The following is a 16342-nucleotide window of genomic DNA, read 5'->3' as shown; positions in this document are numbered from 1 at the left end:
CCTCGCCGTGGCGAAGCTGAGCGTCACCGTTAGCTCGCCAGCCGACGGCACGGCGACCACCGTCTCCGCCGCGGCGGCCTGAGCAGTAGCGGTATCGGCGGCCAGCATCAGCTTCGGAGGAAGCGGGATGGACTCCTCGTGGATGACAATCCCGTCGCCACCGCCGTCACCGTCGCCGGCGATGGCGCGGTAGAGGGCGGCCACGCTCTGGAAGCAGCTCGCGCAGGAGTCGCCCAGGAACACCTCGACGGCAGCCTCGACGCCGCTCTTGACGAACATGTAGTCCATGTCCAGCGAGCAGATTGGGCCCTCGATGCGTGACCTCAGCAATCTGCCGGCGCTGCAGGTGATCGTCCTGTCAACGAACTCTATGCACGCGTCGACCAGCACGTCGTCGGCGTCAGCGTCGGCGCCGTCGCCGGCGGTGTTCTTCAGCTTCAGGTCGAACTCGAGCAACACATGCTCGAACGCGGAGATGCCGCGCAGTGGAGATGACAGCTCCAGTGCAGGAGAGCTCTGAATTATTCCAAACAAATCAAATTTTTTAAAAAAATCGAACGTGTTTGAATTTCCTAAAATTTGTTCAAATTCAGCCAAGATAGATCCTGTTCAAACTCAAAATTTAACATTGTCACTCACCAGTGTCACTTCCTGGGCGTTGTCCCGTATCCGGTTGAACACAAAGTTGGGCAGCCCCTCCATGTCGTCGCGGGCGGCGACGATCCCATAGACGAGCAGCCGCCGCCCATCACCGCCGCTGCCGGCGCCGGCGGCGAGGCTGAGCGAGCAGAGCTGCAGCATGTTGTCGGCTTCGTAGTCCCAGCGGGGGTGAGGGGTGGTGAACCTGGAGCGGGGCAGCGATGTCGGCGCCGTCTCGTGCATCCGGTACTCGGAGTGCCACGAGAGGCCGAAGAAGCCGTCGCGGTGGGAGGAGCCCTCGAGGACGAAGGTCGGGGTGTAGCGCCGCTCGCCGGCCGGCAGCTCGGCGTTCAGCTTGTCGGTGAGCTCGTAGCCATCTGTGTAAGGGTATCGTTTTATCGTGGCTCCTCCTGCAAGACAAGAAATGTTCATATACTCCATTTGTCGTAAAATATAAGTATTTTTAGACTCTAGCACAGGCTCTGAGATGCTACTTTGACTGACAATATCTATAAAAGGTATTTTAAATTAAAAGAGTTGCATATTATGATAGTATGTTTAATAATAAATCTAGTAACATCAATTTTACATGATTGATCTTTTTTTATTATTTTGCTATTAATGGTCAAAGTTAAAAATGCTTATATGTTGGAACGGAGGGAGTACGTGGCAAGTGTTTTAAATTTGAGGGAATATAATCTTGTTTGTTTAAACATCATATAAATAGTTGGTAAATCTTTTTATAAAAAAACGACAACATTAATAATGTATATATAAAATACTCTATATAAAATCAAGTTAAAACTTAAATCACCCATCTAGGAATAAAAGAATCAAATCAAAGTGCTCTGGATTTATCTTTTTTTTAATTCTCAATATGTAAATCGAATTTGAATTATATTTTTTGGTGGTGATAAAAGTTACTATAATGTACATTGCTAACAATTTTTACAGCTAGAGGCCTCGGTTGTTGGTCGTTCTCCGATGCCATTGTGTAAGGGCTGGTATGGGTTCAAGGGCTTTCTTGACCTGCGTGAGAAGGTTTTATTCTACACAGAATGTACAGGGTCTATTTTGTCTTTCGTGGGTCAAGTTCTTTTTTTAAAAAAATACAAACATTCACATTGAATTTAAAAAAAAAGAAAAAGTTACACGAGGAGATATCCTTCGAGGGTTTAGAATCCTGTCCCAATATTTGACTTGCATATTATGAACAAGAAATTTATACTTTGGTGCTGCTTGCAATGGAGGCACATACGAATCTCATATTGACCAATCCGATATTCAGCTAAGTGTTTATTCAGGCCTTGCAGCTGATTATCTTCTTCCTCCTCTTCTGCTGATTCTTCGTGGTGATCATCGTCGTCGTCGTCGGATCGGAACAGCCAGGCCGGGATGAGAGCCTTGTTGGACGGCTTCTTCTTCGTCGTCACATTGCAGCAGTCGCAGGTGCAGCTTGAGCGGCCGGGGACGGTCAGCCATGGCTGCCTCGCCGGGTCCAGCTTCATCACCGGCACCATCCGGTCGATCTCCGCCATGTCGAACTCGGCGTCGCGGTTGCGCCGCCGTCGCCGACGACCCATCGATCGGCGCCTCGGTGATCGATCGGAAAGCAAGCAGAAGCGAAAGGCGAATAATATGGGATTAATTCGGATCCGGCCTTCCAAAGGCGATCGATCGCTTCTTCCGTTTGCCTAAAACCGAGAGGGACTCCGATTCTTTGCAATTCTGGTTGCGAATTCCTAAGAAGCCACGGCTCATGATTAGTTGTAGACTTAAAATTGTAATAACTACAGTACACTTGCTAGTTACTAGTAGTTACTACACCGCAATATTTGTACATTAGTTACTTCATTTATATCGTACAAAAAGAAACACAAACAGCTCAGGATCAATATATAGGCATTCCTATACACCATAGGAGACTTTGTAGCTCGGAGTGAAAGTAGGTGATTGAATGGCTTGAGAAACGGCTGGCAAATTGGAAGGCAAACTTTTATTACTTAGAGGGCGGCTGACACTAATCAATTTAGTGATTAATAGCCTATCAATATATATGATGTTCTTTTTTGAAATACATAAAGGAGTGATCAATAAAATTGATTATTTTCAATTAAGGTTCTTTTGGCAAGAGGATAGACACAAGTAAATACCGACTAGCAAGGTGGGACATCATCGTAAAGATCAAGGGGGTTGGGAATTCAAGATCTTGAAATTAAGAACAAGATTCTCTTTAGTAAGTAGTTGTATAAGCTACTCACTACAGATGGTGTGTGGCAATAAATGCTAAGGAACAAATATTTGGAGTCACAGCCTTCTCATTGGAAAACAAGAGAGTCATACTTTTGGGCTAGTCTAATGAAGGCTAAGCCTGATTTTCATATATTTGACTCTTTCAACATCAAAGATGGCTCTCAAGTAGGGTTCTGAGAAGATAAATAGTTAGGGAATGCCTATTTAATAGAACAATACTCATGTCTTTATAACGTTGTTAGGCATAAACATGCAACTATTTCAGAAATTTTCCATACTAGTCTGCTAAGCTTTTCTTAGCGCAGGGACCTTACTGGCTCTAAGTTAGTGGCGTGTAATCACCTTCTCTCACACATCGCTAATATTATATTTCTCACAACCAAGATGAGTTTAAATAGAATCTAACCACTGATGACAGATTTTCGGTTAAATCTCTATATCTTGTGTTGGTGCATACCGATGTTCCCAATATAAACAAAAAGAATTTGGAAGATTAAAGCCCCATAAAGATTAAAGATTAAGATCTTCTTATGGTATTTATGTCAGGGAGTAGTTTTAATAAAAGATAATCTGATTAAAAGAATGGGAGAGGAACTTGTTCTTTTTGTCGTAAAGATGAAACTATTAATCATTTATTCTTTGATTATCTTGCGCGGTTTGGTCTTTAATCCAATCTGTTTCGAATATTAGTTTACCTAATAGTATAACTCATATGTTTGGACATTTCATAAGAAGACAACTACACAATTTGAGGCATTTGGTCTTATTTGGGGCAAATGCCACTATTTGATCTATTTGACTTTGCAAAAATGATGTGGGTTTTGAAATGAAAAACATATCTTCTCTGTTATAGGTTATATTTTTTTTACTACATATTGGCTCTACTCATGGGCTATTCTCCAGAAGGTCAATTTGTTGGGTACCATCACTGCGGCTTGCCAATAATTGGAGTTAGTGGCCATGGAATTTTCTACCCTAGCACATGGGTGGAGTTCTAGGCTACGGTTAGAGGGTTCCTAAAGTTTTTCGGTTGTCTTGGATGATGATATTATCTTTTGTTTCTTTCTTGTTGGTTGGGTGCACTTTTTGGGTGCATAAACCAGATATGCTCTCGTAATAATTTTATGTTATTTACTGAGATAATAAAACTTCCATTATAAAAAACAATATACAATGGCGAATAGTGACAGCTACTGAGAGCCACACCTCTCCGCGGAAACCACATGGGTGGCTTCTCATTGGATCATCCTAAGATGTTGGAAGACATTAGCAGGCAAGGCAACCGATTGATGAATGATATGGGAGCGGTGAGAGAGTAGCCCCGACCGCAGAACTCTCCTGCTGTGCATGTCAATCCTGCAAACGTGATATAGTTGGGGGTCATTTTATGTCCTGAGCAGCGCAGGCTGTTCACTTTGGTGCCATTTTCAACCTTACCAAATTTCGGTAAAGTTGCCAAAAAAAATAGCTACATTTAATTTGCTGCCAAATTTTGATAACTATATAAGAAATCCTGCCAAAATTTTTAATGCCAAAATTTGGTAAGGTTTTTTTTGCAATAAAGTGAACAGACCCTAGGAAGTAGAGAACAACACCATCTTCCGGCGGCCTCACGAAGGGCCACGTGGGCACCATCCGGGGCAACCGTGACGTCTTGTAGTCCTCCTACGCCCATAAGCTCCTCATGTCGAGCGTGTCTCAAGTCTCACCAGCTGATTTGTCCAGAGTCCACATGGCCACCGTCGCGTTGGCTGCTTCGGTGGCGGCGTGACACGGTGACGATGGCATGTCTTCTTCTTCTTTCGTTGTGGCAGCGGCAACAGCGATGCGGGCGGTGTTGATGGAGACGAGTTTGATGAAGTTGTCCAAGATGCCTATGGTGTGGTGCATCTCCATACATCCAAGCTTCTCGGATTTGAAGGTGTCGAGAAGTAGGTACTACGGGGCAGACGCGGATCTAACATAGGGCCCCGCTAAGGGATCTCAGCCCCCACTACCGGCGTTAGGAATGTGGGAGCTCCACCTGAGCTCTTCTAAAACTATTTGCTCCACATATATAGAAAATGGAGGTTTAAATTTTATCTAATTTATTCAGCCCCACCTGCTTTTTTTTTTTTTTGGATCCACTACTGTCCGGGTGGAGGCTGACGTACCTGAGATCGACGGGTGGTGGTGAGCCGCCTCCGTCGCCGGTGAAGACGATGGCGGTGTCGCAGCACATGAAGCCCTGCGAGAGATCCGCCCAGAATGTGTTGCCGTCGAACGAGAAGATGGTGTCCGTGCAGAAGAATCCTCTTGTGTGTCCACTGTTCGCTCCGCCACAGGCATCCGCGGCGTGCAGCTTGCAGGAGAAGGTGATCACCTTGGTCCAGCGGCGGCCGGCATGACATGATGGTGCTCATCTTGATCCTCAGCAGCGCCTCGTCGGCCGCGCCGAAGGCGAGGCCGGAGAGGAGGTCGTCGCCGGCGCCGGCGCCGAGGCGCGCGTAGAGCGTCAGGCCATCCACAACCACCAGCGCCTGGCCGATCGAGCTCGCCGCAGCCGAAGGCGTCCATGCGCGAGCACTCGATTCATACCACTAGCACGCGAGCCAAACCCAATACGGCAACTTTTACCTGACCACCACCATCGGCATCGGCGATGTGTCAGTCCTTGTCAGATCGTTACCACTAGCCAGTTGTCTGTTGCTTGAATCATACTCCCTTCGTCCCAAAAAAAACTCAAACTAGAAAGGGATGTAGAAGGAAATGTCTAGATTTGTTTCCAAATTGAGTTTTTTTTTTTTGGACGGAGAGAGTAAGTTCACAACATGGCAAAATTTTACCTGCCAAAAATTATCAAAGTAATAATAAAAAAAAACAGGACAGGAGCTGATTCAAGATCCAAAATGTCGGTGCCTGATAAGTTTAAACGACATATCTGGTACGGTACAGGTAAAAACAGGTTTAAACATTCAAAACATTCAGTCATCACAAGACCGAAACATAATTAAAACGGGGTTCAACTTTGTTTCAAAACTTAAAAATGGGTTTAACTGATTGCAGCCAACGAATTATGAACCGCGGTATTTCGCAGCTACCACAAACGCCGGCCATCGCAGGAGCTCCGATCCCCAGAACCAGCATGCATACCCTGTTCAGAGGAAATTAATGTAGTTTAGGCCACCAAGTAAGTTAATCTGAACTTACTATAGAACTAAACAAGTTCTTGCAGAATCATTTTGTGAGAGTTAACTGTACCTTAATAATACCAACAATTGATCCAAGCCATGAAACTCTAATCTTCAACACGGAGAACCTACTGCAATGGCTGCAAATGCAAACTTACATCAGAAAAGGGAATTATGGCACTTTTTTTAATCATAATTATGACACTATTTTGACATTGTCAAAAAAACGTCTATTGGGACTCCCAAATCTGACCTTGTTTATTCTTACACTACCATTTTGGGTGGCAGGATTTTGGGTGGCAGGAAGAAGGGGAGGAAGGGCAGGTATCTTCTCGATATCGTCATAACGGAGAATAAAGTTGTCCTGCAACCAACTTTCAGATATATTTTCTTCTGCTATCGGAAAAAGCTGAAAATATCTGTCAGAATTTCTTTCGGACGTTTACCTTAGGAATTGCATCCCAAATGTTGGCATCAAAAAGATAGCAGAGTCCTTGTTCATAAGTTGTAGTTTTGACGAGAGGGGTCGTATTAGGAGCTCTTTTAACCCACTGACGCAGCTCTTTGTGGTAAACCCACCCGTATTTGCATCTGAAGAAATGGAAGCAACAATCTGAGCTATCTGGCATACCAGGCCATCGTTTTACTGAAAATGACAGGCAAATGAGAAAACAATATAGAACTGTGGTTTTGTGCTTACATTTCATTCGCGGCATATAACTGAGCTGCATCCTGTGGCATACTGCACAAAAGACAGTCAAATAATGCATAGCCTACTAACACAGGAATTCACTGTTGATTGAACTAAGTACCTGTAGAAGATGTAGAATAGTGTCATGAGGTGAAACCTCAGAAAATGCAACGCCTGCAGAGGAAGATAAATCGTAATGTCAGATACAACAAGATTAATGCTAACCTAAACATTCCCTCACAAAAAGAAAAAAGAAGGTAACTCGAAAATTGAGGGCCTTACTTGCAGGGGTGGAGGCTGCATAGAAGAGTAGCAATCCGGAATTTCATAAGAATACTCTTCTTTAACTGGCTCACTTGACCAAGGAGAGCCAAATGTCTTGTAAAGATTATCTGAAGAGTTCATATCCAACCCTAGTGTTGTCAAATCAATCCCTAAAGCAAGAGATGCCGGTCCCTCCTCTTTCAACTTCATTACCCTCAGTAGTCCATGTAAGCCATATGGATCATATGGATCCGGTGCGGTATCAGTTCTCTGAGAAGACTTGGGACTCTGAACCTTGTGAGACTCTGGTGCGGTATCGGTTCTCTGAGAAGGCTTGGGACTCTGAACCTTGTGAGACTCTGGTGTGGTATCAGTTCTCTGAGAAGACTTGGGACTCTGAACCTTGTGAGACTCTGGGCCGGAAGATGACTGCAGCCTAACTGACTTCTGAGCCTGTGGTTCATGATTTTGCTGGATAACTTGTTCACGAGGCCTCGGATTTAAAGGCGACCTTGGAGAATTTACTGGCCTTGGTCCAACATTTTCAGGCCCAGTATTTTGAACCTAATAAACACAATCAGTATGGTCAGTCCATATTTGAAAAGCTCAGCAGGCACCTGCTACCAATTATTTTGTAGGATTCTTACTTACTATTCCCCATAAAGAAAAGGTACATGAACAAAAAAGAGTCGTGTTCACCAATGGTGGTGTTTTCAATCTTGACTATCTGGTCATGAGGTAAAAGAAAATCATAATACAGGTAACTTACCGAATTAGCTGTCTGCTTATGTTGTTTACGGGGTGGACAACTGCTGCCCGTGTTAAAGCCAGATGATTTGCCCATCTGTAGAATCACATGTAACGGAAATTTAAGAAAAAGGAGATAAAACTGTTGTTGGAATTACAATTTTTATTTTTTTAGAAAAAAACTCACAGGATAATGTTGTGCTTGCATAATATTTGCATTCTTAGGAAGATGATCCTTGCGATGCAACTCCATACCTTACATTCAGAGCATGAGGTAATGTTCAAACAAAGTACCAAGACATAATAAAAACCTATAGCATGAGGTACTTGGCAAGGAACTGTCTGAATAACATATAGAATTAAATAATGAAACAAAAAGTAGAGTAAGAGTACCTTCCAATCTTGGTAAAGCTGGGAAGTCCTCATTATGGATTCTAAATTCCTGGTTTTGCTGAACAGCATTAATACCAAATGCTTGTTGTCTTAGAGGTCCTTCATTTGTTATAAAGGAGAAAAGTTAGTTAACTAATATTATCATTCAGAATATTTAGTTTGCATGTCAGCATTACCATATAACCCCTGAATATTTCCAGCAGAATTAGGTCGCCCAACTAATTGAGGAAAATCATTGATGTCAAATAGAGAATTTTCACCAAAGTTACCATCATGTCGCATTCCTGGAGAACCAGACGAACTGCTTCCTGCCTGCAATTGGTTCTTAGATAGTGTTCCTCCAGGTGCTGAACTAGAGCTTCCAAGCATATTCATAGCCGGCAATCCTGGTAAATAAACAATTTGAAACAAAACTGCCCTTTTTATATAAGAAATGAGAACGTTCACATTCTTACTAAACACAGTAAGTTCTGCACACGTTTTAGTTGCTTCGTTTGATTGATAAATGTAATAGAATAAGCACATTAACAAGATGGATGAGATGTCAGTACAGAATAAATAACAGCTAGCAGAACTATGGCAAATTGCCTCAACAGAATGGTGTACTTCTTTAATAATGGACCCAATTAACACTTCCATTCCCCAGATCAGGTACCGGTCAAATATGTGCTTCCTTATTCTTTTTTGCTCCATATGACTAGTGTACTTCATAGGCTTAATACTCAGTCCTTTTTTTATATGGCGTTGGCTAGTTCAAAATTGAACCAACCAATGTCATATAAAAAAATAGGGAGTATGTGATTTTTAATATTATTTATTTTAGATCACTTCATTATCAAATCAGAAAGAAAGACAAATTGAGAACATATGCACGTGCATTTATACAAGGGGTTTATATGTTTAGTATATACCTTGTTGATGAGTACCACCCATTTGGTTTGATCCTCGGATATTAAGAGCCCCACTTCCAGACAAATTCACAGGGGATGCAACAGTAGGCATAGACATTCCGGCAGAGCTTATGGTTCTCCCAATGTTGCCCCCACCCGCAACGCTAGCCACATAAGTTATTCGCGGGCCAAAATTCCCACAAACTGGAGCAGCTGCCAATCCAAGAGCAGAATTGTGGTTACCATCTTTAGTCAAGTACGAGGAGGAAGCTTGTATTGAACCATCAATTGCACTCATGTTACCAGTAAAAACAGGACTTCCCCCAACATGCATACCTCCTCGGTTGCTGAGAGCAGGATACCCGACCTACAAAAAGGATGAAAGAAAATGTGAGCTGGATTAGAAGAGCTTCATAAACAGACTCAAGCTTAGGAGAGGAAAAAAGAACCTGATAAATGGATGCTTGAAGACTATTTGGAGGAAACCAAGCACCAGAAATACTACCCCTAGGTGGTTGAACCCCAAGGGATGAACTACCAGTCATTGAGGAACCCCTTGGTGCAAGTGAACCTGACATGTTTCTAAGATTGAGATTCCCATATACAACCCTTCCAAGTTTTTCGTGAGAGTTAGTTTTAGAAAAACATCACTTTCTAACATGCACAAACGGACTAGCAAAATAAACAACTGTAATGTCACTAACCAGGATGACGAAAACCTGAAACTGATCCAGATTGACCAGAAAAGGTCGGTGTCAACGGCTTTCCTGTTGAGACTGGAAGGTTTGATCTGGCACCACTACTGCTTGACTGAAAAAGTAACAAGACATAAGTTAACCTATAATTGTGACATTTTAATATGCATTTGTGCCAAAACAAAATAATAGGATCAAATTTTAATTATAATATAGACTTAAATAATAAATCATAGCTAGTATTCAAAGCTGCTTTTCACTACTCTAAAGAGCACTAATAACAACAAGAAAAAAGTGCCCTTCAACAGCATGATTCATAACACTTTGTTTTGATTTCAGACATAGTTTAAGGTCCTTGTGAAATAGAGGAACTAAACAAAGAGAAGGTAAGTTACAAGAATACAGTATCCAGAAGGATACACAAACCACCAATAAAGTATAAACAGGCTCGTGAGTCTGTTAATCTGGACTGCAATGATTTATTGAAATAAGATATAAACACGTAAAAAAATTATGATAGTAAGGATGAGGGCCTTCTGAAAACAACTAAACAAGGATGAGAGCACACATTCAGCGATCCTGACATTTTGATGATGATCAAAGAACAAACAGGCCAAGAGCAAGTCAACAATATTCTACCAATTCCATAACACCATTTATCAGATCTAGAGTTCAAGATAAGACAATACCCTGTATAGGCAATCCTCCAAAATGCAGGCTATTTTTCAAGGAACAAAAGGGAAAGGATTGATGTATTATTGAACAGATGATGTGCAATGGATGCAATGCAGGATCCAAAACCTGTTTAAAACATAATCATAAGAAGATGTAACCATTCTACTTGGGATCTCATGCCGCAGAGGCTTGTTTTGCTTCGCCTGTTTACCTATCTCATCCAACTGCCATGTAAGCTTGGCCTGTAATATTTCCTCCAAGGTATATATATAAATCTCTCTAGGGTTCTTCCAAATCCCCTCAACCAAATTACCCACAACCGCCGCTGCCGCGGACAGTGTCTCCATGCTCAACTATTCCAAGTTTCCATTGTTTGCCACCTGCTCAAGCCACCCTAGCGCACGACACCCAGCCGGTCCCTCAACGCACTGCCTGCTAGCTCTGCCCTTGGTTCCTTCCTCCCAGGCGTCGGCAGGTAGCAGCTATCCATGGCATCAGCGGACGGTGCAGCATGCGCTGACTATGGAGGCAACCAGACAACCAAGCAAGGTGTGACCAACCACCAGGACTCCATCCGCGCATCCTTTAATCCTCCCGATGATGATTGTCTCTCTCATATTCTCTCGATTCCCCTTTTGCCTTTTCAGATTAGGACCATCATGTTGTTAGATCTAGAAATCTAAAATGGAGTATTGGTTTTCGTTCATGTTTACCAGTAACTAGGCCTCTAGTTGCATGTGCTTGCCAGTAATTGTTCAGCTTGTACATCAAGTGATTAGCATCCTCATGCTAACATGTGGGATTTTTTTTTGTTCTATTTCAATGTTCTCTTTCCGATCCGCTGAACTTTTGAAACCATATTGTTAAGCTATCTGGCGGACACATAGGCATGCCCGCGAGCACACAGCGTCCACAAGCTATAGTTATGGGCTGAGTTCTTCACCCCTCATAGAGTAACGGGCACGCCTGTGGACAACAAACTCGCGGGCGTGGGCATGGGTAGCCAATACCCGTGCCCGTCACACCCAATTGCCATCCCTAACCCTAACCCTAGATCTATGCGTTTTACCGCTAGATTAGTATTCAATTGTTTTTCCACGGGGAATCCTAAATACTTGTCAACGTAGACCACTCCCGAATAAATGGAAAATTGAGGTCTTACCTAGTATAGTACATACTTGCCGACTATCTCTACCTACCAAACCTCATGCGTACCAACCAAATCACAACAACAATTACCAAAATCAGTCGTTGAGGAGGTGGCGGAAAGGGAGGATTACCTGTGTCGACTTTGATGGAGATTTGCGGCCGCCCATCCTTGAGCGTTTACTTTGGTGAGAAGGTTGAGAGGTGAAAAGACCAAGAATTGCGGCTAGGCATAGGGGTTCAACCCCTTTTATGGAACAAAACCGCATCTATCCCTTGTTGCCATAGGCACATAAGTTCAATCCCATATTTACCCCCTAATCTCTCTGACATGTGGGCCCATAACCCACATGCCATTGTGAGATTAAGGGGCAAATAAGAGGATATGCAAACTTTTAGGGGTGAATAAGGAATTTATCGAAAGGGGCTAAGCATACAAAATTGAGTAAATTCCTTATTTGCCCTTGAAAGTTGATTTCGTCCCTTTTTTCCCTTGCAAAATTGCCCTCCAATCCATTGACCACCTTTCTCAACTTCCCTTCTTTATTTGCCTATTGATACATCAAAATACATTTTTGCTCTAGTGAATGCCCTTCTTTCTCATCTTTATTGTTCCTTTTGCCACCATGGCAACACTTAATCTTCATTTTCATTATCAGTTCACCGGTGATATCTTGTATCCCGTCATGTCAAAAAAAATATCTTGTACCCCACCTCTTGGTTGGTTGTACCCTCATCAATTGGCACCTCCTCCTCACCTCCTCAATCCTGACCTACCACTCCACTATTGGCAACATCTTTCTCCATTCTCACGCAGTCACACAGTCACAGTTTTTCTGATTTTCTCATTAGGAAAAATATTCTTCAGCATATTCGCAGAATGAATGAGACTCTTAAAGATATAGTCTTAGCTGGTTACAAACTTTGTAAGGATTGTGGTTTTAGTAATCCTTGTTGCCTCTTAATCTCTACTACTTAGAGGTGGAGTCGTCCGTCTGCCCTCCCCCTCATGACGCACAGCGCGAGTCACTACCTCCCCAAGAAAACCATAAAAAACAAATGGTAAAAAATACCAGTTGTATCCCATGCTTTAGGTTAGACCCACACCCCACCATCGTATGGTCAGTTGCAATGAACGGACATATTACTAGTTAAAAGCGACTATTGGCTGTCACCTGGCAGTATTCTCCTAAAAAATGCACTATCTACATGTGTTTTTAGGTATTTGGTTGATTTAGATGGTTGTGTATACAACTTATAAAACTGTGGATAGTTATATGTTGGTTTTTTAACTATAGATCTTTAGTATATTTGTTTGACATATGTTGGAACATGTGATCACATTGCTCGTTATATTGCAAATAGGCACTATGTCATGCATGGCAAACTAATGAACTGTTGATGGAAAAATTCTAGAAAAAGTAATAGAGATCCATAATGAGAGTAGGTGAATTACAACCAGTCCGAAAACCCAAATGAGGGTGAGTGCAAGCAAGTTTAAAAGTGGTACTTTAGAATATGTGACTAAAATTCAACCTAATTTGACAGGCGAAAATTATACTTAGTAGTTGATCACTAGAAGGCAAAACAAAAGTGCTAATGCTTACAAAATAATTTGAAATGAAAGAAATATAAAATGAAACAAATACTTCCTCCGTTTCATATTATAAGACTTTCTAGCATTGTCCACATTCATATATATGTTAATGAATATAGACATATATGTGTGCCTAGATTCATTAACATTTATATAAATGTGGGCAATGCTAGAAAGTCTTATAACCTGAAACGGAGGTAGTAATAATTACCAACACTGAACAAACACAGGCCTACTATAACTGGAGACTAGAACTCACAACCCATGGAAGTCTAGGATTAACATTTTGTGAGTAGCTTTATAATAAGCTGGTGTTCCAACTAGCCTCAAGAGGCCACGTATTTATGGACCTTCCATGTATAATCCTGAATAGTAGAATTAGCTATGTGATACTAAACCAATAACATGTTTGGATGAGCTTGAGATGCAAACTCGAAATTTCCAAAAGTGACTTCCAAAATTAGGTGGTGGGTCAGCAAGAAACAATGAAATTTCATCAGAATAACACATGCTCTTTTTTCACTCATAGGTATTGCAACATACTGAACAAAAATAAGGAAAAGGGACTGGAAATTACCATATTAAACGTAAGCATTCAAACATTACTCTGGTGGATCAAATTTTATCAACAATAAGCCACTTGTAATTTGTAGTCTCTTGTATAGATATACACAAATGGGTACAAAGCTCATTCTTTGGCTATATTTAGAATGCACATTCCAAATCCTATAATGACTTGTATCATGTGAAAATCCTACAAAACTCAGTTGTCAGGCCCTTACTATAGTTAGCACCTTTATGAAGGTAAGCCACAGATATAAAGTTTTCTTTGGTTAGTTTGAACAAATCCTACCCTATATTCACACTACGAACTGAGAAGAAAATTTCCACCCAATAAAAATATTTTAGGTTCATCTCCCTCATTCAACTATACAATGGGTCTGTTTGGCACAGCTCCAGCTCCAGCTCCACCTCTTCTGGAGCTGGAGCTCAGTCAAACAGTTTCAGCTCCAACAAAAATGGGAGCGGAGCTGGGTGGAGCTCTCTCTCACAAAATGAACTAGAGAGGTGGAGCTGGGTTTAGGCAGCTCCATAACTCCACTCCAGACCCAACTCCTAGAGCTAAATTTAGGAGTTGGAGCTCTACCAAACTGGCCCAATATCAGCACATCATCTCATGCACACCTATAATCTCTCCCATTGATTTCTTGATCAGATGCATTGACCAAATATGAAGGCTACTTGAGGAAGCAAATCTATGGTAGGTCACCATTCTTTTGTAACCAATTTCTAACATCACCTTGGTTGCTTAGTTTTGGGGTTGATTTATTTAAGTCAACCAAGTAAAGAAAGATTTTCTATGTAATTGCTTCTCCCACAGGCACCAATTTTGAGCAGTAAGAACAAAAGCATGACCATCCATGTGCAGATAGGTTTTAGTTTAGTGTAGTTCAAATCTCATTCATTAACGAGTACAGTTGCATGGTACAACTATAGGGTCGGTTTACTCAATTACCTAACTTGCATGCCAATAAGAGTAGAAAATAATGCAGAATTCATGCGTTGTTTCAATCCTAAACCGTATTTAATTGGCAAAATAAATATAGATACGCATTACTCAGCACAAATAGGAATATTATTATAATAATTATTTTGTATATTGGATTAAAAGGAAGGTCCATTCTGGCTAGACTCTAGGGGAGTTCTTAAAAGGTAAAAGGACCTTGAATCCATTATAAGACAGTAACTTAAGGCATACAAATTAAAAAAAATTGTACACTGGTCTGTTTGTGGTATTTTTCTATCATGAGATGATGCTAATGGAACATTAAATTAGCAAGAGGAAGAAAAAGTATTGAAGAAAGCAACCTCACATTGTTTAGTTGGTTTAGTGTCACTTCTAACTTCCCCTGGAAGGTAAGAAATATGCAGTTATGCACCATTGTCCGAACTCCAAAGCCTTTTCTCCAAGAATCATATAGTCTATAGTGTATGAACTCTGAATCTCAAACTTGTAGTACAAAATAAATCTGCATGGTTAACACGACATACAAACAGATACCAATGAGTTGTTAAGCCACTAAAACATACAAACAATGAAGATGTTAGAAGCACAATTATCTTTCAGTGGATATATGTACAGCTCCATACGAGAGGATTCTTAATTCTCTTGAGGTAGCTACCTGTGAAAAACATCGGGGTTTTCAGGATCCATCAGTCAATCCCCTGAACAAGAACGATGATGTCGGCTTGTCGAGAATAACAGAACAATGCATATCCATGTTCTCCGAAGATCGAGCTCCCCAGCTTGGATCAAATCGCAGACGCTCGCGTCCGCAGCTGAGCAGGAGTTCATGAAACCTACCAATTTACTGCAAGAAAAAAATAATCTCAAACCGGAGCCTAACTGGAATTACATACAGCATCGAAGACTACCCGATAGACCAACAGAATAATTTGAGACCTGTAGAACATTCTGTGGCTTGAGTTCGTTCAAAATCATCAGAATAAAGCCCCCCACCCTATCCCATTCCATCAATCCCTCCCCCGGGGCAACCGAAAAGGGAGAGAACATTCTGCAGATTGGGTTCATTCAGATCACCCAGGCTGGAAACTCCAACGCCAATGGCCCAAGCATCTCTCTAATTCGAATGCAGGAAAGGCCGCCGCTAAATCAAACTCCCAATCCCCCCAAAAAAGAAAAAAAATCCAAGCACGATGCACGACTGGGAACTATTCCCCCGGGCCGGGACGAACACGCCGTCGGCTGCGAATCGAGATGACACAAGATCCATCCGCCGGTGAGCAGCGGCGCGGCCACCGACCTAATCTGAGTTTTGGCGATGGCGAGACCGAGAGTTAGCGGCGGGAGGCGAGGATCTCTCTGTCGCGGTGGAGACGGGGACGAGGGGTTTGTGCTTGTGCCCTTCGTCCCTGTGAACGAATCTTGATGCACTCCGTGTAAGGTGGTAAGGCTCTGTTTGCGAAGCTTCACCTTATCTCGTAAAATTTGAAGCTCTTCCATATAATCCCATTTTTTTTTAATTCTAAGAAGTTAGTTATAGAATATGGAAAATGAATTAGAGAGCTGTTTAGGAAGCTTTCAGTTGCAGCTTCTCACATAATCTCCCATTCCCCAAACCGTCTATATTCTCACCCATATTCCAAGAATCTTTGCTTGT

The 16342-nt window shown here is 42.1% G+C and overlaps 1 protein-coding gene and 1 non-coding gene across 7 annotated transcripts; one reads left to right on the top strand and one right to left on the bottom strand.

The window, feature by feature from the left end:
- Nucleotides 1-5127: 5127 nt before the first annotated feature.
- On the bottom strand, nucleotides 5128-16114 carry LOC127775191 (probable NOT transcription complex subunit VIP2). 6 transcript variants are annotated; one of them, XM_052301513.1, is made up of 18 exons: nucleotides 15625-16114; nucleotides 15344-15532; nucleotides 15035-15190; nucleotides 9752-9857; nucleotides 9497-9618; nucleotides 9384-9414; nucleotides 9069-9260; nucleotides 8334-8543; nucleotides 8158-8256; nucleotides 7952-8019; nucleotides 7787-7861; nucleotides 7036-7581; nucleotides 6875-6927; nucleotides 6763-6804; nucleotides 6509-6653; nucleotides 6316-6426; nucleotides 6133-6202; nucleotides 5128-6025 (listed from the first exon to the last, which is right to left on the bottom strand). In XM_052301513.1, exons 3-17 carry the CDS (start codon nucleotides 15101-15103, stop codon nucleotides 6191-6193), a joined length of 1881 nt encoding a protein of 626 aa, XP_052157473.1. In that variant the 5' UTR covers nucleotides 15104-15190; nucleotides 15344-15532; nucleotides 15625-16114; the 3' UTR covers nucleotides 5128-6025; nucleotides 6133-6190. The 6 variants fall into 6 exon arrangements, with proteins under 6 accessions (XP_052157473.1, XP_052157470.1, XP_052157471.1 ...); XM_052301512.1 differs by having other exon boundaries at nucleotides 5129-6025; nucleotides 9351-9414; XM_052301514.1 differs by having other exon boundaries at nucleotides 5130-6025; nucleotides 8427-8543; nucleotides 9351-9414.
- LOC127775226 (small nucleolar RNA snoR35) lies at nucleotides 9752-9829 on the top strand. Its single transcript, XR_008017903.1, has one exon. It is a non-coding gene; the product is annotated as a small nucleolar RNA snoR35 (small nucleolar RNA).
- Nucleotides 16115-16342: the final 228 nt, after the last annotated feature.

The sequence above is a fragment of the Oryza glaberrima genome, chromosome 5 (assembly GCF_000147395.1).
Source record: "Oryza glaberrima chromosome 5, OglaRS2, whole genome shotgun sequence".
Classification (NCBI taxonomy): domain Eukaryota; kingdom Viridiplantae; phylum Streptophyta; class Magnoliopsida; order Poales; family Poaceae; genus Oryza; species Oryza glaberrima.
The sequence above is the reverse complement of the archived record's forward strand: the minus strand, read 5'-3'. Positions and strand labels throughout refer to the sequence as shown.